At 39.3% G+C, this 23,632-nt stretch overlaps 1 protein-coding gene across 8 annotated transcripts in view; it reads left to right on the forward strand.

Annotated features, from left to right (window-relative positions):
• limch1a (LIM and calponin homology domains 1a) overlaps positions 1–23,632 on the forward strand; it is a 94,278-nt gene that overhangs the window by 42,252 nt on the left and 28,394 nt on the right. For 5 of the 8 annotated variants that reach the window (XM_036583030.1, XM_036583033.1, XM_036583034.1 and 2 more), the window contains exons 10-19: positions 176–514; positions 2,115–2,393; positions 3,104–3,391; positions 6,752–7,090; positions 11,058–11,441; positions 12,065–12,397; positions 15,298–15,522; positions 19,500–19,538; positions 20,733–20,862; positions 23,094–23,248. In XM_036583030.1, the coding sequence (XP_036438923.1) occupies positions 176–514; positions 2,115–2,393; positions 3,104–3,391; positions 6,752–7,090; positions 11,058–11,441; positions 12,065–12,397; positions 15,298–15,522; positions 19,500–19,538; positions 20,733–20,862; positions 23,094–23,248 (2,511 nt within the window). The remainder of the gene's footprint in view (positions 1–175; positions 515–2,114; positions 2,394–3,103; positions 3,392–6,751; positions 7,091–11,057; positions 11,442–12,064; positions 12,398–15,297; positions 15,523–19,499; positions 19,539–20,732; positions 20,863–23,093; positions 23,249–23,632) is intronic. The other 3 variants (XM_036583031.1, XM_036583037.1, XM_036583036.1) reach the window with 3 other exon arrangements.

Raw genomic sequence — 23,632 nt, forward strand, 5'->3', positions numbered from 1 at the left:
ATATTTGTTTCAGTTTGGTTTAAATGGCCTTACCTCAAAACTAATCTTTTGTCAAAGAGTGACGAAAAGCATACTGGATGCAAGTCGTGGGTTTGAAAGTACTAACGCTCCGCTGCTCGAACGACTTGTGATGTAGATTCAAATTCTCGTTGTCATGGCAACCTTCCCCCTCCAGTCCTAAGGTGACTGGTGTCGAACCCGATCAGGCCAAGTCTCCATCACCTGACATCATCCTTCGTCATGACAATGACTTCCTGCGGGCAGACCACCCACACGACCGGGACGCCAACAAGGATGATGAGGATGAAAATGCAGAAAGAAGAGTCCCAGACGTCCAGAAGGACGACCTGGCGTCCCGAAGAGCGCGTATGAACCAATCGAGACCCCACGTGACTCATCACTTCCTGCCAGTGGGGTGCAGCATGAAGGACCGCAAGCGATGGGAGGGGATCCGGCTGGCATCCCAGCATGCAGTGCTGGAGAGGATGGAGAAAATGGAGCAGGAGAAGAGGAGGTGTGTAGGAATGCATAAAGTGGAGGCAGGGCCCATTAAATGGGGCAAAATAAAACTTGCCGATATTGGTACGATGCATGGCTCGTAGGCTATCACAATATTTTTCATTAATCTTTCCTAAAACTAGCTAGCAAGTTATTAAAAACTTGGTAGAAGCTAACAAATTACCTTTTGTTTTTGTTCAGAAGGTAAATCTACAGTGGATTATTATTAATTATTGCACCCTTGGTAAAATATGCAAAAAAATATGTCAAAAAACTGCTAAGCTAAATTCAAAGCCATTAATCAAATACATACACATGATCACACACATCAGCTGAATTCTGTATTAATCCACCAAGTATATGGAATTCTGTTATGTCCTGCTAAAGCTCTTAACTCTACGAAAACTAAACAAAACACTCTATAAAGTGGGAATTCCTATTCTGAAGGTCGGAAAGGTGTTCCCACTAACATGCAGACAAGAGTTGGTTAAATCTATAACACTGACCAAGTCTTTTGAGATGGTAAATATGTCATGGATGTTAAAGTTATCATTCATATCACCAACATTAGCAGGCAAGTTAAATGATGCAGTTCCCACTCCAGAGTTAAAGTTGCAGTGTGTACGATTTAGCAGAAGTGGGACAGAGTATACAAAACCATGTTTCCATTGGTGGATAATCACCTGTATCTACGAATTGTTGTTTTTGTTAGCTTAGATTGAGCCCTTCATAGCAACATAGAAGCAGCAGGTCCATTTCAAGTAGAAGCAGCCATGTTGCACCGCCATGTTTCTACAGTAGCCCTGAATGGACAAATCGAGCACTGCCTTCTGCTTTTTTATGTTGGCGTGGCAGCTTGAATTTGGTGGTGCTGTAGCACTATGTTGGAGGGGTCAGAGAGGGGTGTTCAGTTGGTTGCAATCTGCAACATGGCCACTGTGTGCCACTAAAACTTACACACTGCACATTTAAGTTGTACATTGCATAGTTTTGGACTGTTACTTGGCACCTGTAAACTACTGTTAAAGAACTACAATGCTTGGCATAACCGTGGTGTATTGTAATTATTATTGCTCATAAATGAAATTAACTATTGAGCTTTGGTATATTTGTTCATATTTCCAAAAGCAGTGGGCCACTGAAGGTCATGTGGTATAGTAAATTCACCACAGAGGAGTTTATTGGCTTGCTTTGACATGTCACTGCTAGAAATTGGCTTTTCTGTTAAATTTACCAAGGGTGCCAATAATTTTGGAGAGTACTGTAAAGATGTAGTCTTAATTTAAGGAAGTTAAGGATTCAAAATAAAAGTTTCATATGAAACTTTTATTTTGAATCCTTAACTTCCTTAAATTAAGATATAACATTATATAACAAGATATATTATATAACATATATGACAAATTTAAGAGTGATATGAAGTGTCTGAATCAATAGTTCACTTTTTCATTTATTTATTCATTCTTATTTTCTTCTTTCCTTCTGTCTGTATGCAATGAAAATGTGTGTCCTTGGTGGTGGTGTGTTTGGGGTCTACGTGTGTGTTCCGGGGATCTGTGGGGTATTGTTTTTGGGGTTTTTTGTTGTTTTTTTTTTGTGGCATTGCCATACTAAAGTGAGGCTGACTCTGCCTCTACTGAAGTGTCAATCATTACCCGTAAGGACAACCCCTTTCTTACTCCTCGTGGGAAAAAGATGGGGGAGAAAGAGGAGAGTGATGAGGAGGGAGAGGGGCGGGCAGTGGTGCCAAATCTATATAAGGATGACCTGGCCAGGAGGAGAGCTCAGAGTGGGACCACCCTGCAAAGAGACCCCCGTCAGTCACTAGTCCAGACGGCCATTACTCAGTCTGACCTTGAGAAGTGGCAGAGACTTTCAATGAACACTGAAAACAGGTGCTTTGAAATAAACAAGCAAAAAAAACGAAGGAAATTAAAATCAAACCAGTTTTAGGGAAATGATGTTTTAAACTGCTAAAAATGTTTTAAACTTTGGGTATATTTTACACAGTGGCAAAACATGACTATTATAGCTAAACCTTTAATTAGGGATATAAATGTCAAAATGTGGGTAAAACATGAGGAAAAACCAATTTTCCTGTGGGATTCTAGTAGTTTGTTAGCGCTAAGCTAATTGCAGTTCGCTTGAACATTCTTCGGCCATACCAGATTAAACACAGACTTTTAAATCTTCTAAATGACGCTGTTTTCCATTTCTAACAACCCATTGATTAGGCTGCAGCTCGTATTCAGTCAGTGACATATCTAGGACTTCCAGAAGGCCTACTAGAGTTTTTTTGTTTTTTATTATGTCAGATTAATGAAACATATTAACAGAAAAACTACATGAAGAAAACTGCCAAAATCTGGGTTTTTCCCATGTGTCTTATTAGTAAATGTATTCTAAAATGTTACTTTTTATGTCTTGTGATGGAATACCAAATACATTTAGCAGAGTGTATTTGTATTCAGCCATCACTAGGTATTCTGCCCAAAGAATGTGTCAAAATGTGGAAGGTTGGCTTTGACTTTCTAAACATGGTAACTGTTCTGTTGTTGAAAAATCATAAGACACCAATAGCCCTTTCCACCTTGTTGTTCTTCAGTGAGGCCTCCCCTGCTGAGGCATCAATCATAACTCATAAGGACAAGCCCTTCCTGACCCCTGAGAAAGCGAGGGTGAGAGAGGATGAGAAGGAGCATGGTGATGAGGGGGAGTCAGAGGGAGGAGGGAGGGCGGCGGTGCCTAACATACAGAAAGATGACCTGGCCAGGAGGCGTGGCCAAACTGGGGCCCTCCCACAGCGGGATCCTCGGCAGACCCTGGTTCAGACGGCCATCACTCAGTCAGACTTGGAGAAATGGCAGAGGCTGAAGATGAGCACAGAGGACAGGTGCCTGACTACAGACCTTGACCTCTGACTGACTGTAGAGCTGACCTGACGTTAAAACACTGCATAAAGGCAGGTTTACAGTGTATGATGCTGTCGGAGACAAAAAATGCAAATTTAAGTTAAAAGAGTTAAAAAAAGAGTTAAAATTGGTCTTTGAACGTTAATGTGATACGCTCCACAGGGGCCAGTGTAGTGCCTTTGCAACCGAAGACAGCCTATGAAAAAGTTTTGGTGGCCCAAATTTTAGATTTGTTTTCAAAATCCCACAGTATGTGTTAAGAAGCAGAGATGTGTGTGAAAGGGACAGAGAGAGAGAGGTAATAAATTAAGGTAAAAAAGTGTTACTATTAATCATATATTAGCTCACATACGTTAGCGTGGCCCGTTTATATGTGTTGCATATAAAGGTATATAGACTGATGAGCCAAAATATTATGACCAGCTGCCTAATATGTTGGTCCTCCTCATGCCCCTCAAAACAGTCCTACCCCCTGAGGCAAGGACTCTACAAGAATCTCCTATGGGAGATGTTATCAGCAGATCCTTTAAATCCTCTAAATTGTGAGATCGAGCCACCATGGATCCAACTTGTCGTTCCACTTGCCTAGGTAAACAGTGCACGTGTACCCGACCATCCACATGACGTTAAAGAAAATGGGATTTATGAGACCAGAAGAGCTTCTTCCATTGGTCCAGTTCCAATGCTCACATGCCTAATGTGGGCACTTCTGGTGGTGGACAGGGGATAGCATGGGCACTCCAACGGGTCTATGACTAAGCAGCCCCATACGCAACAGGGTGTGGTTGTGTGTTGTGACATATTACTCCCGCAACCATCATTTAAAGATTTCTGTGACTTGCGCCACAGTAGCCCTTAGCCGGTTGGGACCAGATGGGATAGCCTCTGTTGTTCATGCTCATCAACAAGTCTTGAGTGCCCAACACCCTGTCTGCATCCAGTATGTTCGGTACGAGAACTGTGTGTGGTCATAATATGTATTGTGTATTCTGAGGTATTCCACTGGTTTGTAGTGATGCACTCTGACTTTAGCATATCCTATGGGAAAAGCCTTTACACTCTTATTGAAAGTCCTTCACACTGATTGGATCAAGAACATCAGCAACTAATAGATCCATGTTGTGGATCTATTAGTTGTTGTAAATCTATGTAGGAGAAACACCAGGAAAAAACAAATGAAGAACCATTTATCAGTTAGTTGTACACTACTGCTGTTAGGGCTGCACAAGTAGCGTTAACATTAACACGTGTTTCCGCAATTATTAAGTACTGCAATGAAAGAACAAATCAAATTACCTTTGAATGCGCAGCGCCAGAGTGATGGAATTATGGTGATTAACTTCCCTGCGCTGTAAAGTGAGTAACTTAACCATTTGGGTAAACAGCCAATTACAAAATACATGTGAGCAGCTCAAAAGCTCTATCTTTGATAATCAAATCTGTAGAAATGTTTTAAAACATGATTATTCAGCTGATATGTCTACTGTCACAACAAACCTGCATCATAATTAGGAGCTTTTTTAAGGAATTAAATATATATGTAATATATATAATAGTTGACTCTTCTTGGTCTTAAAACTGCTGGTAGTGCTATTTTTCCCCCTAGGAGATTAAATCTCCCTGTCTAATTTAATGAATAGAAACCCACTTAAAAGGAGTTGACATAAAGTTGGCTTGGTTACAGGCCGACTGCCAACAAACTCCTGGTTTGTTGGTGATGTGAATGTTGTGGAAGTTGGTCTTGGAGATTTGTGTAGATGTTGTACAGTCCTGCAGGCAGCAGCAGACGCACTGTGAACATGGATCGTTCAGTAACTATGAGAGAGATGCCTTCAGCGAGATTAAACCATCACCCAAAATTTATGTGCCAGTGTGTGTCTGTGAGTGCAAAAAGGTCACGTTTCACAAGACGTGCCTGGCTAGAGGCAAGACTAAAGAAAGGGCAAGTGAGAGAAAGAGAGAGAGATGCTTTGGCTGGTATCTGTGGGGCTTTTGTGTCAGTTTCAAGCATTGCGTCACTAGTATGATGCCTCCGCTGCAGATCTTCATGAAAGCAATGACAGAGCCTAAACGCTAGAGAGCCTTCACTTGTTTTTGGCTCTTTGAATTACTGTAACACAAGAGTTCACTCTTCTAATGACTTTTCTATGTGACACAAGCCAGGTTTCCATCAAGCTGTTGAATTAAGTTCCAGTGAATAACTTAAATGTTCCAAATCTTTAATTAGGCATTTTTTCCATTAGCTAGTATAAAAGAAAAAACTATTTATGTCACATTTGTAAGAACACTTCTGAGAAATGTGGAGCAAGACTACAGACAGATCTTAAATGTTAACAATAATAATAATTACTCATTGCGGTTTTGTTAAGTTTATGTTCATATTCAGTATGATAGACATACTATTCAGTATGACAGACAGACAGACTGTTTAGTACAGCAGACTATTCAGTATGACAGACTATTCAGTACAGCAGACTATTCAGTATGACAGACAGACTATTCAGTACAGCAGACTATTCAATATGACAGACTATTCAGTACAACAGACAATTCACTATTCAGTACAACAGACTATTCAGTATGACAGACTATTCAGTATGACAGACTATTCAGTACAACAGACTATTCAGTATGACAGATTATTCAGTACAGCAGACTATTCAATATGACAGACTATTTAGTATGACAGACAGACTATTCAGGTCAGCAGACTATTCAGTATGACAGACAGACTATTCAGTATGACAGACTATTGAGTATGACAGACTTTTCAGTATGACTGAAAGACTATTCAATCCGAACGACAATTTAGTATGATAGACGGACTATTCAGTATGATGGATGGACTATTTAATACGACAGACGGACTATTCAGTATGAAAACGGACTATTTAGTACAATACACAGCCTATTCAGTATGACAGACTATTCATAGAGACACTACTCAGTACATCAGACGGACTACTCAGTACATCAGATGGAATACTCTGTACGATAGACAGACTATTCAGTATGATTCATAGACTATTTTGTATAATAGACTATTCAGTAACACAGACTACTTAGTATGACAGAGCATTTAGTGAAATAGACAGACTATTCAATACAACAGACTATTTAGTATGATGGACCATTCAGGAGGACAGACAGACTATTCACAATTTTTTTCACAGTTGTTTCTCTTCATCTGACCTTTTTTTAGTGTTTTTAGGTCAGACTTCTATCTTTTTTTGCCGCTCTTTATAAATGTGTATTTGGGCCTGTACTGTGTGTAACTGTGCGCACTTGGTGTACTTGCATCTGCGTGGTGTTTGTGTGTGTGTGTGCGTGTGTGTGTTCAGTGACTCGCCCCCCGCTCCTCTGTGTCAGGCCTGTCTTGAGAAAGGCTCCATCCTTGCCGCCTCCTCGGGAAAGGTTGCCAAGGGTGACCTGGCTGCTGGCCGAGGGCGTTCCCACGGCGACCGGCGGCGATTTGTGACGTTCGGGGGGGTTACTGAAGTGGAGAGTGTTTCCTGGAAAGAGGGAGAGGAGCAGGAGGATGAGGAGGAGGAAGAGGAGAGGAGGAAAGAGAGAGAGAGGGATGAGTCAGAGACACTTCGACGCCTCCTCTCCACGGCAACAGTTGCCATGCCCACCATTGGGGTGAGCTCAGGGCTCACAGCAGAGAGAGCGGTAGGCAGGTAGGGAGAGCAAGAGTAGGGGATACACACTATACAAAACAAACACACACACGCACGCAGTTCAGACACACATAGATACAATGAGCACAAACACAAAAGCACATTCAAACACATGAAAAGCACAAAATGCACAAACGCTTTGCTTGCTGAATGGCCTGGTTCTCCTCTCCCCTCCAGTGGTGGCCGTGATTTGTAGCTCGGCGGCTGAAAGATTTGGCAAACACTTTCTCACTAACTCACTCTTGAAGTTTGCACGAAAATGAACCAGCAGCTTTGATAGCCGAACAGACCAGCCCCAGTGTTGCTGAATATGGAACTTGACCAGAACCCGCTCGCATGCACTAACATATATGGATTATCGCAGATGGTTTTCGGGAGGAAATCTGAATGCAACAATAGACTATACTCTAGTTTGTGAGAGTGCACAAAATGTAAATTACCGTGCAAAAACCACCCTTCATTTATTGACAATCAAAACAGCAGTTTAATTCTTTTTTAGTGTCAGAAAACAAACAAAAGCTATAACGAGTACATTTTTTTTTCAGTATTTTATGCTTCCACTCTTTGCTCTTAATAGAATTTCATTCTTTTCAGGAGACTCTGCAGGGATATTTTCCACACCTTAGAAGTTGGTTGTATTTTCTACTTTTCATGATCCAAGTGATCTCAAACACATTCAGTGAACACCAGCACCTTTTGCATGTTTGCAAATTTTCTTTTTTTTTGTGGTTTACCGGGTCTTGCAAAGTTGTTAGGTGTCTCATTTTCTCGAAATCATATATATTATTTTCCTCAGACTTTCCCCTGGATTAAGTGGATTCTCTTATAATACATAAGATGTAATATCTTCTAATAACCATTATCTTATATCATTAATCTTATATCTAAATATCTCCTGAAAAAAATTAATAACTTGTACTTAAATAAATGAAAGTTGGTCTTTAATTTTTGCACAGTACTACGTAGAAATTTTTCTTCAAATGAAAACAAAGACGACATTTTAAAAAAGTCTGCAATAGAAAACAATCCCAAGCCCTTCCTGATACCAAAATCAGTCCAAACATGGCTCCGATAACTGAAATTTTGTCGGGCCGCATTGGGCCTAGTTTGGCTAGCAGACCTCTACCTCTCACACACATGCTTACTGAACAGCCTGAACTAATTATTGTTATTATTGTAGGCAGGTGTGATTGGGGCACTATTATTATTACTACCCCAACAACTCCACAGTGATTGGGCTCATCTGCTTAGTCTGGTATGTTTCAAGGTACACTAAGATAAGCCATCCATGACACCTAGGCCAAATATTAAGCAAATGTAGTTAGAATGTAAACATTTTTGAGTCGTTGGATGTTAAGAAGTTGTAAAAAACTTGAAGATTCACATTTCTTTACAGTGGTGGTGATTGGAACCAGGAGATTGCAATGTCTACAATGCAAATGGTAATGGTAAAATAGAGATAAATCTGAAGAAACACTTTTTCGTTGGCGACTATTTTGCCTTACAACATCCTGGATGTACCTCTCCACCGTTAATGGATTAAAAAAATGTTTTAGGCCTCAAAACTATACCCAGTGTCTTGAGCATCAGGGAGAGATCTCGAACCATTTCTTATAATAACTTTCTGTTTTCTAACTCTACAAGTTTCTTGAGAGTGGAGCATTTCACATCAAACCAATCTGAATGGCTTTGTTTCCATTCTCACATAGCAATGCTCTTTGGGTCAAACATCTGCCGTAAACTTTGTCCTAACATAACAGTGCGAAACCCATAGATGTAACCAGAAACAATTAGTATGTTTGTGGTGGCCATTGTTTTGAAATGCTTAGCCATCATCTAATCTGCAGTTGAACAGTCTGTGGTGGTAGGAACCAGATGTCTTATAAGTTTAAAGCCTCTAAAATCTACATTACAGAAAGTTATTCAATGAAATTAATACTAATGCACTGCCTGCTGCCTGAAACATTGGTTTATAGTAGTTTTAAAATATATGGCTATATTTGCTTTGTAGATACCATGACCCCTGCTTTCTATCACTGCTATTTAAAAAAATCTGAGCCAGTAAGTACAGTGCAACATTTCACTTCAAACCACTCTGAACATCTTTGTTTACATCTCAAAGATTGTCCTATGCAGAAATTTTGAAAATCAAGGTCAGGTGTGCTGAAGCAGAGAGTAGCCAGAACAGTGCAAGACTGTAGCCCCCCGGGGTGGGATTTTGAAACACGCAAGATTTTACCTTTGAATAATAGGAAAACACTTTTCTGATGACTAACATGAACTTGAAGTACATTTTGATGGGTCAATACTTGGAAACATACTTGTTTGATTTTTACTGCTCACTAACTAAAACCATTGGGTTAATGCAGGAAGAAGCCAGATATCTGACATTATTGCTAGGAATCCAACTAACATATTGCAATCATCCAACTTTGCTAACTGGCTTCAAATCATCTTTACAATTTGGAGCATGTATTACTGATGGTAAAAGGTAAAGTTAGCAAGTTAGCTACCTAGCTAGCTAGATACCTTATGTCAGTTTGGGTAAACTGTATTGCATTATGTCTTCCATAAGAAAATTATCTTGCTCCATGACCAGTGTGCCTGAGAAGTCGTATTTCACTAATGCTAGCCAGCAGCATCGATGTATTTATTAGCCTATAGCTAGTGAGGATTTGTTGAGTATCGTAGGGATTTCCAAAGGATGTATGACATATTTGGATAAGGAATGCTGGGTATTGTTGTGAGAAAACATTTATGGACAAAATCATGAGCTTTGGCTCCCAAATGGCACAATCATCTAAGTGTTGCCAGGAGCTGAGTCCCCGATGATACCACACCACATCCCAGCCATGGCCGGGAGTCCAGGACAGCAGAGTTCTAGCCACTGCACAGAATTGGCAGTTAGCGTTCTCCTCCAAGCATGTACAGCTGTCCAGTGACATTGCGTTAGCAGCAGGTTAAAAAAGATGCAGTGGTTGACTTAATGCTAGCCTTCCAGCTTTGTGGCATTCAGGACACTTAGTGGGTGGGAAAAAATGTTTGGTAAGAAAGAAAAACAAAAAAAACAATTCGGTCAAAATGCTGAGACTGTCATATACAACACTCTGCTACAGAATACTTTATGTTCTGTTGGTATTTACATTCTGTTCATGTAAGCAATGACGGTGTTACTTAGTGTACCTTTAAGGGCTGATGTTGGCGCATCTGCGAATCAGTTGGACTAATATCTTCATAGTCTTGCAGATTTAGAGTAGTGATGCATTATGCAGTACTGGCAGCTGCTTGACTGTAAGCTTTTGTACATGAGTATGTGATTTAATGGCATTTAATGTGAGTTTGGCTTGAGAGTTTGAGAGAGTAAGAGAGCATCTGTGGGTGAATTAAAGTGTACACATGTGATCTACGTATGTGTGTTACCTGACCATGTCTGAATATGAATATTTACGGTGCTGCACAAAAATCTAATTTATTTAATTTCTGATCAAAACAGGCATTAAATTCAAGTTATTTCGGTATTTCTGAGATTAGATAAAAGACAATTTACTTGCTTAAGGAAGGGGAAAAGTAAAGGAAAATGAGTGAAAAAACAGTTTCCAAAACTGGTATTAAAATTACTAAGAGATTTACAAAAAATGGGACTTCTATGAAAAACGTAAAGCAAAAAAAAAATGAAAGTTAATAAATGCAACAGCTGGACAAAATCGTTGAGACCTCTATGTAATTTTCTGATAAACATATCTGCTTTTTTCTGACTCTGAAAACTGAATACATTCTACTATCGGCCAGTTTGATTGGAAATTAAATAAATGAAGGGTAGTGACTTTTGCGCAGTGCTGCATAACTGTTGGTTGCGCTTGGCTGAAATGCATCTTGCTTTGCTTTTATCTGCGTCATCTCTTTCTTTGTCTCTTCTTGTATTCATTATTTCTCTTCTGCCTCTATCACTCCCCCCACACACACTCAGTGGAAGTGCGAATGCAGCCCCTGCCCTGAACTCATCCTCAGAGTCTCCACAACCTTTGACCTCTGTCTCAAAACGCTCCTCAGCCTTGGCTGAGCGGGAGGCTCTGGAGTTGAGGCTGGCTGAGAAAGCAAGGGATGAGAAGGAATACGAGGAAAATGAAGAGGAGGAGGAGAAGGACAGGCAGCCGGACATAGAGAAAGATGACATGATGGCGCGAAGGACAGGAGCATTTCAGAAGGGAATGAGCGGGACGTCCTATAACCAGTTTCTGCCGCCGCCAGGCTCCAAGAGGGACACGGGTGGTTTTGGGTCGAAAGAAAGGAGTACAGATCCTCTTATGCTGGAGAAAAACATAAAGACAAAGCGGTTCAAGTTTGGACAGAGGTGGGCGTATTGAAAATGAGTGGTGGCCTCACACTTGTGTGTGTTGAATGCGTGTCTAATACGAGTTGCAGTGCATTATTATACACTAACCGGAGCTGTAGACCTGTATTATTGCCAGATGGGAGGGGCATGTTTGTGAAATGGTCCCAGACTGGCTTGTGGGAGTTTTTGTCCAAGGTGTGATGGAGTAGGAATAGATAAAATATTGCTTCCTCTTGCCCCAAATATAGCTGATAAGTCATATTTGGTGCCCAACATTTCCTTCTTTGTTAGGCACTTTACTGCCTAACAATGCCCAGTCTGGGAGCAGCATACTGTTGGAAGCAGTGTAGCACCAGCTAGGGCAGCGGAGGTTAAGTGCCTTGCCTAAGGGCACAACTAGATAACATGCTAAAATGCTAATTAATGAGGTATAAGCTTTCATTACCTGTTATCTACATTAGCCTTATAACTCTTGTGTAAAACCAAGGAAAGGATGGTTTGGACACCAAACTGTCCTTGGCTGGCAGACTTTTAGGGTAAGAGGAAAATTGAGTCAGTTTGTTTTTTCCCCAAACTATGCCTGCGGGGTGTGTTGCCGTTGTGTGTAAGACTACGCTTATTACTGAGTGCTCTTTTAACAGAGTTGATCCGGTAAACCTGGAACCAAAGCTGTCAGCATCGGCAGCCACAGTTGCTCTAAACAAACCAGCCATTATCAGTTCAACTTCAGCCCACAGTGCAGTTCGCAGTGACTGTTCTGGTTTTCATGATGATGATGAGCATGATTATGAAAGTCCCCTGCCTGACCTGGAAAAGGATGACATGCTCACGAGGAGAGCAGGAGTACATCAAAAGCAGAGTGGGAGTCCTTTTAATGTGTTTCTGCCTAAACCTGGAGCTGTCAAAAACAAAGCCATCACTGGTAGTGCACAATACCAATCCAGCGAGAAAGAGAAGACAAACACCCAGGACAGGTTAGGCCCTCTGAGGAATGCAGTGCGCATGAATGTTTGCTAAATGTTTTGTCCAAAATAGGAGAGTTTGTCGGAATTAATGTTTTTAAATATCATCGCCTTGGATACTAATTTTGTGCTGTGCCTTTGAGATTGAGATTAATATTGAGCATAAGATTGAGATTGAGTGTGACTGTAGATCTGAAATTTTTGTGTGCAGTTCTTTCTTGTATAAATACAGTATTTATGGTAACACTTTATTTGGATGGCTGTAGATGCTTTGTAAATACTCAGTTTATCTTTAAGCAACATTCAACTAAATATCCATTAAATGCAGCTAAACTTTAAGTTGAGTGTTACTTGGATGGTCCACTGTAGATGCTTTGTAAATGCTCAGTCTGTCTTTAAGTAACATTCAACTAAATTTCCAGTAAAAACACCTGAACTTCAAGTTCAGTGTGAAAGAGTTTATTAAATCTATCCCTAACCCCAACCCTAACCCTAACCCTAACCTCAAAGCAAAAACCTACACCTACTCCTAACCCTAACCCTCACCATAATGTTGTTGATAATCAGCTAATTATCACCAGAAAGGTGGTTAATGATTTAAGGATCTGTAGAGCATCTACAGGGGACCATCCAAACAAAGGGTGACCGTATTTATACCTAAAATTATATACCTGATCAGCCGAGAAATGTTTAGTAGAGATGGTACAATATCACTTTTTCTGATACTGAGATGTTGAAAACTTCAGTATTCACCATCTTCAGTATTGGCTGATACCAAAGCTGCTCTGATACTTTTCTTTAAAAACTTTAAAAACTGAACTTTACTAAGCTTCAAAGCAGTTTACATAATTAGGCTATCATACTCAAACTACTCGATGCCTGTAAGATGCCTGCTCATGTTTTAGTGATGACTAATCTGTGCTGTGAAAAGAAAAAGTTGCCTGGTCCTTGTTTTTCTTAAATACTTTTGCTAATTGTTGCTGTCTCCTGTATTTGTTTGCTTTATTTGGTAGACATTGAGTTTACTTTTGCTTGGACATTAGGCTGCCCACACTGTGGCCCATCAGCTTTGACAGTGAGAGAGTAAAATTGACCAGTGATGGTTTATTTGTAAGAACTCTGAGAATTAAAGCTGCACTAATCCTTGTTATAATGTATGCCCTTGTTATAATTTATACCACTCACACTTTTACTTGGACATCCCTGCTTTTCTACACATTGTGTCTTTTTTTTGCATTCCAACTATTTCTACAGCAGTTTTCCATTATCTTGCTGGCGCCTCCAAGTGCATTACTTTTAGAATACTAGCAAAAGTTTGAACACTCCCAGTAAAATTACATGTTTAGCAGATTTTCTACAGGGTTAAGGGTTAAAAATGGTATTTTGTTCTGCACATTTTTGTGCACAATTTAAGAAAAAAGATAAAATGTGCCATAATTTTTACACAGCCAACATTTTATGTTCTATTTTCCCCAATATGTTACATTCAGGCAATAAATAGCTATTTAAATAGCTTTAAAATGTGCAGAGGTGTGTTCTCTTAAACATGTAATTTGGCCAGGGGGCCAAACTTTTGCATATGGCTGTAATTGACCTACCCATGCTCCACCCACAAATGCATTCAACAGTCTGTCAACTAATTTTCCTTTGATTGCTGTATTTTATGGCCAAAATATCCAGTTGAGGAACAGAAGTGCCATTCGTCTTTTGTTTTCCGCTAAGTTAAGGACAGCTTACTTTTAAAGTTATCGTTTTGTCCCCTTGAGTGTCTTTAATGCATTCTAGGACAACGTGCAGTTTACAGCTGTCACTACAGCCCAGTGAATCTGAGAGTTTGGCAGGAACAGGAATGTTATGAGCATAAACCTCTCAAAAATGCACAGTGCTTCAAATCACATATGAACAGGTCTTCATAAGCACTGCTTGAGAAAGCCCTGTTTTATTGTTGAGGTTTGTGTCCATAAAATCGAAATTGAGAATTGCAGTTGCAGCTAACAGACTCGCTGTAACTGGTTTACACTTTATATTCTCTGCAACTGGATCCATACTGCGTTTACTAGAGTATGCTGAGTAGGTCAGCAGAAAGCTAAACGGAAAACAGGATGATTGATAACTTGGAGTTCAAGCATTCACAGAAGTTGTTATGTAAGAACTGGGACATACAAAGTAAAGAATATCTTACATGCTTATAACAAACATAGATTTAATACTTTACTTAAACTATGGCTGACATCAAAATCCAACATAACCTTATCATATGAGGAGCAGTAGTAGAAAAAGAATGTTTTTTATTTATTCCATTTCATTTCTATCGTGGTAAGATGTTATTAGTGTTAAACATATTTACCATGTATAAACTTCTGCTCATAAACGACTCAAAGCATTAATGAGATAAGAAATAATACTGCGTTCACATGTTCTGCGCCTCATAGCGATAACCAATGGCAGCATTAAACCATGCCAACGTTGCCATGGTGATAGCATTACCAACAGCTCTGTGCTCCTTTATTTTTGTTGTGTAACACCAGGTTTGTCTGGAATTCAGCAGCAAGAAATTTGGCATCCATGTCTCCCAAAATAATCAATATCCTGTTTAATTGGCCACTATAGTCGATGCAAAAGTTGGGAAAATTGAACTCTTGGTGGATTGTTCTGCTCACGGAAAGAATCCGTTTTTTCATCGTCAACTGTCAACATTGTGAACGCAGCATAAGGTGGACAGGATTTTTGCCTACGTTCTATAAAGCTTGTCAGACCTCACAAGTTGCTAAACTACTGCGGCTAAAGAACACATTTGTGGGCGGAGCATGGATGGATGAAATGCTCATTTGTATGAATTCAGACTATACAGGCATGAAAAATGGAACACTGCTCACACGCTCCCTTACAAGTCCACTCCTCTTTCGCTTTAGTAACCATGGAAACCCTCTCAGCTGCACCCCTAGCGCTGTGACCCCACCCTCAGCAGACGTTGAGAACACGCCCAAGATGCTGGACAGGCAGGAGGCGTGCACTGAGGGTGTGATGGGTGGGAAAAGTGATATTTTAGGTGGGGCCACAGGCAAAACTCCCTCCCCCAAACCTGACCCCAACCCACGGCGTCCGTTTTGGCTGGAAGACGATGATCTCCCCCCAACGTGAGAAACTGTTTAACCCCCTTAGAAATGTACACACGTGCACACACTCACAGTGTATTCCTGTCTTTGTGGGGATTCAAGTCATTGAAAGTAGTTTGATGGTTCATTGTAGAGAAACTTGCTCAGATTTCTTTACAGTGGTGGTGATAGGAACCAGCATTTGTGTCTTCAGTGAAAATGTAGCCGTTTTATTTACAATCCAAAATGACAGTGAAACATGTATGTCATTTGAGTTTTATATCATTGCTGTCCAAAAAAATCTCAATTTTTTTTGCATTTTTTATATTTTACATGTAATTCAAGCACAGTAGTTGTCCTTTACATTGTGTAAAATCTTCTGATGAATGGACCAACAGAAATACTCCAAAAGTATTTGGCATGAAATTGTAACCATTCAGCAGAATCCAGACGCGTGAGGATAAAACTGACAAGATGGGTTTTGTTAACACGACAAAAACGTAGTCAAAACACAGGCGTGGGTCAAAACCAAGAAGTGCAAAAAGATCACGAAAGTGATCATATCATGAGGCGAACAAAACAATAGGGCAAGACAAAAGACGAGGTCAAAAAGGCAGGCAAAAATAGTCAAAACACAGATCCAAAATACCAGGCAGCAATACAAAAGGGAACAGGCAAAAGGCAGAGTCAAAAAGGAAGCAAAGGTCAAAAACAGAATCATGCAATCAGAAATAACGCTCAGTATGTCTCTTGGGTAATGGAGTCCACGTCGGACTCCGATTCCGAAGGGAAGTTCCTAGTCACGTGATCTCCCAAGGGAGCTTGGGAAATGAAGTCCATTTCAGTCTGCGAGTTCGTACAAGGCGTGACAGACATCTTTTTACATGAACTTTAAGAATATTTTTTTCCTTCTCCTGTAATTTTTTTTTTGGACACCAATAATATGTAATGTTGATAATGGAAAAATAGAGGTAAAATGGTTTGCATTCTATTTTGCTTTACATTGCCATGCATGTACCTTTTCGCCATGAATAGCTTTTGCAAATGACATTTCTCGGAACCATATCTCAGAACTAGCGTGAAACGATGTCTCAGGCATCAGGCAATGAATTTGTAACCATGTCATGTAACAGCATCCTGTCAGTTAGCATTTAAAGCCTTTATACTTTTTGGACATCTGGATCACCACCAGTGTGAACTATTCTGAGTAGGTGGGTTTCTCTACAATGGAGCATTTCACATCAAATCAAAGAGATCTCAAGATCAAAAGGGAAATACTTATCCCTTTTAGCCCTTTTACTTTTTGTCTTAAGCACTGCATCCATCATTTTTTCAAATGCCGACACATTTTTATGTTTTCCATCATTTGGCACCCACAAATTGAATTATGTTCCCTCATATACACAGACATTGACTTTTTCCCTCTTTGTTAGGGATCTTAAAACTGTCTGATCACTAGCAGCTGCCATTCAAACAATGCATAGTTCTCTCAATTGTCATGTTGCAATATGTCCTTTACCACACTAAAAGGTTTTGCATTTGCTTGGTATGTGAAATAGCGTAATTCTCTAAACAGTCATCAAAGTCCACCAGTCTTTTTATATACAGCTTCAGTTCCAGTACATCTTTCACTGGTAACCAAATGTGCAGCCATGTCCATGTACGTTTTCTCTGGATGACTTTGAGGACTGATTTTAGAATTGTGTGTAAATCTACTAAAGTGCATTGGACTGGGAAAATGTGGTCCGGTGTTGTGTGCTGATTGCTAATGCACAGAATCAGTTTTGTCCACAGGTTTGTTGTGTATATTTATTCTGTATTTAATGGGTTTCCACCCAGAAACACCCAAGAAAAGACTGTGCTATGAAATGTTAACACAATTATTTAACAATGTTGGTTTTTAATAGCTATAGACCTTATAACCCTGCAGAGGTCTTCAAGTCTGGACCCTGAATCCAGTTTACAGTCCTGGATTATGTATTCACTGGGAGTTAGTTAAACGGTTGATGTAACAGATTGGCGACTTGGCCACCGAAAATGTTTGGGCAAAAATGGTAAAAATAAAAAATGGTCCTAAAATTTTGGATAGGCCTGTGAAAAAGTGAGTAGGCCAACTTAGACAAAATTTCCAGTGTTGAAATTCCACAGTGTCATGACATCAGACTAAAGCTTCTTCCTGACAACAAAGGAGTCATCACCCTATCTATGCCGCCTTATGGTGATACAAAAACAATAGCAATCAGAATACTGGACAACATCGCAACACCTTTCACTATGTGTCCGCTCACCACAGGCACAACTTTTGCCCGATGAACCCGACATAGCTGAAATAAAATCAGACAGCTGAGATGCATAAAGAAGAGGAAAAACAACACAGAAAACCTTAAAACCTTAACCTAAAGCATACTGCCATGGTGGGCATGAAAACATGTTTATGGACCATTTATGTCTAAGAAATGTTTGCGCTGACATTTTGACACAGCCCATTTCAGCTTTTGTAGTAAAAGAGCATTGTAAGTATCAAACTCACAGAAAACTGACAACGTTGACACTTTTTAAATTTGTTTTTAGCTTTGGCTGCGTAGAAAACAACAAACTCTATGGCATTGAGTCTCAACTTTACAGCTCTACATCTTTTGACTGCAACTGAAGCTTCAAATTAAAAACTGATAATGAATTGAAGAGCTTTGTAGAGAGCATGGTTTGATTTGCCGTGATACAATGACAGAACCCACTAAATGTAAATCAAATTCTGTTATCTTAAAAAAGCAGTTCAATAAATATTCTCACCCCATTTGATTGTATAGGCCTGTAGTCAATATCTTGGTAAGCCCAGGCCCACCGATCACCCTGCTTTTGATTTTCAGCTGAAGGCAAAAAGTTTTGATCAGAGAAAAGCAAAGGTTACCTACAAGGACCTACAATGAAGTGTCAAAATGTAAGACATAACAAACTATTTATGGTAATGAAAATGACTAATGGAGATGAAAAATGCTGTTGCGTTCGCTTTCAACTTCTCCAGTACAGGCTTGATAGCACTTACAGCAAAAAATGACAAAAACCAGGGCCAACGTGCAAATTATGACTAAAAATATGATGAAATTCATTTTCTTAGATGGTCAATCATTCTCTGTTGTCGACGACATGGAATTTCATGTTATATGCTGATACATATTATTAAAATTTTCGTTCATTTATGGTCATATGTAAAAGTTTGGGGGTCCTAGATTCATGTTCTATATGAAAATAAGTTAACTCATCTTGTACAGAGCACACACTTTTGCACATTTAATGCCCTGTTATTGGTTATTTGCTACATGTAACATACTAAAACCATAAAATGTGGTCTGTGCAAAAGTAATGGCACATTTTATATTTTATTTTATTTTTATTATATATTTTTTTCCAATATATTAAACTCAGCACATAAAATAATAAAATAGAAATTGTGCGCTAAAGTTTGCAAAAAGATGTCATATTTAAGTTTGTCCCCTGTGGAGGACAAAACATGTAATTTAACCAGAAGTGTTCACACAAGAAGTTTTTATTTTTTTTAAGTATTTATTGTCAGCTTTTATTGGTTTAGTTTTTTGGCCCAGTGTGTCAGCCAGGAATTTTCATTTTCATTTCTACCAAAGATTACAAAATCCAAGACTGGGAGCTGGATTCAAGGTCTGATTTGAGGGGTCAATGCATGATATTTAAATGGTTCTTGACCTTTGGGTAGATATTGTGGATTGAAATCTATAAAGCCTACTGTAAAATAGATTTACAGTAGGTTTTATAGCTGGGTATTTATTGAGGACAGACCAAGTGGCACAAAAGAACAATTTTGTGTAGTAGCCAAATAACCTGCAACATTTCTACTTGCAGCAACATTTTTTTTTCATAGATTTTCCCTTTCTTCATAGAAGAGGCTGGTTGGCCTGTTATATTTCATCATGTATTGATTTTGCTCTTCATATCAAAGGCTCACAAATCTTTCTTTCATTTTTTTTTATCAATTTTTAACATTCTAGATTCAGTCACAAGGCTGCTATTGTTTCTGATGAAACAGAGTAAGTTTGTCTTTCTCTCTGCCGTCGGCTCTCTCGATATTTCTCTTTCCAACCTGCGCTGCCCCTGAACTGAGCTTTTGCATGTACTTTTTTCTTTAAGCACAGGCACTCTTTGCATAACTTCTACACACATGCATGCAAACAGATATGTTTTAGCCTCTTGGGTTGAATTTGTTGTGGTGGAACCCTACTTCTACGTTTAACTCCACCACCATTACACAACAGTACTGAGAATGTCTCTGAAAAGCATTTTTTATGGTTTATGGCTGGTTTACTGACTTGGAGTGAGTTTCCCAGAAGTTTCACACTCTTAAGGTCACCTTATGAGTTGGCAAGAGCATTCAAATAATAGTATTATTAGTAGAATTAGAAGCATTCTATTGATTTTTAAAGATCTATTTGTTGAATTTTAATGTGTAAACAAAGTCATACAAATAAATCAAGCAATTTTTTGTCAGTTGTTGAAGTGAAGGTGCACTGGCCATATATTTTCATTACCGATTCCATTTTCTTTACAGTCAAATTGGCCAATGACCCTTTCTTTTTGTATTTCATATTTGTGGAAAGTGAAAAGTCAGTTGCTATTTAAATAACATGAATTAAATAAGTTGCTGCATCTGAAGTTAGAAACAATTGGCTATTTAACCATTCATGCATAATAATATTAAATTAGAAATTATGTCAATATAATATATTCATATTAACATAAGTTTATATTCAAAAAATTGGCCGAAAGCCGATCACTTGCTTGGAGCAAAAATGTGCTCATTCTGATCCTGGCCATGTTTTAGCCTGCAAATTTTAAGTTTTGGGTAAAAATGAAAATGAACAACATATCAGTAATCTTTGTTTCCTGTTGTTTTCAAAAACACTCCTACTTTGGATGGTCTTGGTTTGGTGGCTCTTTTGGGAAACTGGACCCCTTCATTCTTGCCTTTCCTTATTTAATCTATTTCTCTGAGAACTGTGTGTGTTGTGCCATTGCTAATATTAATTTCATTCTGTCATTTATTTTAATCCCATATTTTGACTTTCTGGATCTACTTTTTTCTCAAGCATTTTTCTTTCTTCATTAAAAAACTTCAAGCCTCGGGTGATGGTGTTGCTTTGGATATGGGCTTCTCCTTCTTTTCTGATTTTTGCACATACGTTGAATTCTGCTTGTAATGTTTGGGTTTTGCTTGATGTTTGTAGGAGCGTCAGTTTGATTGACATGCGTGATGAGGAGGAAGTGGACACCCTGTCACCACACAGCCAATCACGGCACGAGAGGCTGCACAACCAATACAACAAGCTGAGGGAGGAGGAGGACCAGTGGCAGGATGTGAGTCTCACACACGAACACACACAGCAGTATGAAGTAACATATCATCGCTGTCAGAACAAAACCTTGTATTTCCAAAACGGTAACATTACAGGAAAAGAAAAAGATTATTAACTTTAAATGGAAGCGAATGTAACAAGATTTTTTTTTCAGTAATATTGTAATATTAGAGTATTTCTGTCCTGTAGTTTTTAGACTATACAAAAAAATGCAAAAAATGACAAAAGTGGAGATACAGCGTTCGACTGTAGATTAACATGCATAAATGCAGTGCTTCTTGTTGTAAACATTAGCATAGAGATGCAAACACACAAACCATCCTATACATGATTCTATTATCGCTTTACCTTTGTCCGCCCTTCATGAAAAAGTCCCTTTTTTTGTCATGATGGTCTAAGAGTGGAGGAGGTAGCCCACATCGGCCCTGAGGTGTGCCTCGGGCCGTTAATGCAATCTCGTTCGATAAGTGTGGAGCAAGGACACCCTGGAAGTGCCATTATGCTGATTTTTTGGCAGATATACAGGCAGGTTTCAAATCAAATGAGAGACCCTGAATAAATGAGTTGCTTCCAGGTGTGAAACATTTAAGCGATTACATCCTACCAAGCTTTGTCTCGTATAAAAATTCGGAATTCAGCCCAGCTGACCTTGATTTTGAATCAAAAATGGCGCTCCTCAACTCGCCAGTGTTTCAGTAAGAACATCTGATGTCATGAGAGACAGTAAGGAGTGATATTGCAGAAGGATTTCCCGATAATTTAGGTGCTTTATATGTGGATGAATCCCTGTTTTAGGAGTTTGGCATACACATAATCTAGTCCAAATTATTTGATATGTGGGTACATTCTTCAAAAATTAGTTTGATTGACGATGAAATGTTGGTTTATGATGGTTTCCAAGTGCCTGTTTACATCTTGCATTAACATGTTTTTTGCATCTGGATCATATCCGGATAAATTTTGTCTGGATACCATTTACACTTTCCGGACTTTATTTTACATGTCAAAAAAATGTGTTCCTGGTGTAGCCAGATGAGATCCCTATATAAAAAGCATCAGTAATAAGCACTTGGCTTGTGGAAAGCTTCAGTCTTGTGTATCCTCAGTCTTTCTTTTCCTTGTTTATACTGTTGTGACTCATTGTGACATGATTCAGTATGGATATACTTCATATCATATATATATATATATATATATACAATTATTACATATATATATATATATATATTCAATACTGCCGTTATGTCTTGCTCTAAAATTAAAGTCACCCAGTAGGAGGATCCTTATAAAGTGAGTGTGATGAAGCACCTCAACTAATGACTGGTAGAAGCACTCAGAAATGGTAATGTTGGCACATAGTGGGGAATACATTTCTCGAAAGTGACATCCAGGAGATTTTTTCACTTTCCATGTTGTCAGTTTAAGTGAACTATTTTATAGTATTCTATCCAGAAATGTATGAATGGCCAATTAGAATCTTTTCTAGGCATATGATCGTTGGGATGAGCATTGTGATCCTCAAATAGTCACAAAGGCTAGTAAGTCTCCATTGCTAGCAGTCATTGCCTTCAATGTAGTTGAGTAATGTTGTGGCCAATTCCCATCCACTATCTAGGTCTCCCTTACTCACTCACCGCTACCAAGCCAGGAGGATGAGGGCTCGTGCATGCATCCTCTGAGACACATGGAGTTCCATTGAGTCTTTCAAACTATGACAAATGCAAAGTCATCAGCTCAACATGCTTGAAGCAGAGTGCTAACAGACACATTGGCTCGCATCCCCCTGAGTGAGGGAAAGGTCTGTCCTACCCACCCAGAGAGAACAATGGCTGTGGCTGTGGTATCACCGGGATCGAACTTGCAGTTTCCCAGAGACAAGTCCAACAATTAGTCATTGCTCCAGTTGAGAAGTATTGCCCTGCGCCGCACTTTTAAGGCTCATTTATAAACGTTAAATGCGTATATGGACATGGACAGAGCATTCTGTCCGTACTCTGTGTTCATTTTGTCTATATTTGTGCACGTTTTCTGAAAGCTTACAGATACAGATGAAATCTCCCAGATATGTGTCGCCAATACAATGCTTTTCTATCCAGGTGTGCTCCCTTAGCCTTAGCCTCCTCAGATTCACTTCTTGGCAGTGGACTGAGTGATGACTGATGAATGATTTGTATCTCCTTTACTCCTGCTCTATATAAGCTGTATATCACACTTTTGTGTGTTTGTGTGTAGGACCTGGCTCGGTGGAAGAATCGAAGACGGAGTGCCTCTCAAGATCTGATCAAGAAGGAGGAGGAGAGGAAGATGATGGAAAAACTGATGATGTCAGAGGGAGATGCCCATCGCAGGAAGAGCATCAAAACTTACAAAGAGATTGTGGAGGAGAAGTGAGGAGATATTTCTGAATCCAGCAAACCCTCCCTGACTTTATTAACTTCATTAACCCTCAATACTTGTAATTAATTAGCTCAGTCTCACACAAACCTTCAATCAAAGTAAATTTAGTCTAAGAGAACAAAAGAACTTCTCAAAAAATATTCCACATTATTTCACAGTAATTGGCACCCCTGCATGTAGTACTTGTGCAACCACTGTGCCACCATAACAGCAATGAGTAAGAGAATTTACAGCAAACCCCACAGGTTTATAGTAAGGTTTAGGTCAGAGGACTGGGATGGCCATGTCTAAAGCTTGACTCATTTTTGTGTGATTTTGACTTATGTTCTAGATCACTGTCTTGCTGGAGGATCCAACCCTGATCCTTTTTGGCA

This window comes from Colossoma macropomum, unplaced genomic scaffold (genome assembly GCF_904425465.1).
Source record: "Colossoma macropomum unplaced genomic scaffold, Colossoma_macropomum, whole genome shotgun sequence".
NCBI classification, from domain to species: domain Eukaryota; kingdom Metazoa; phylum Chordata; class Actinopteri; order Characiformes; family Serrasalmidae; genus Colossoma; species Colossoma macropomum.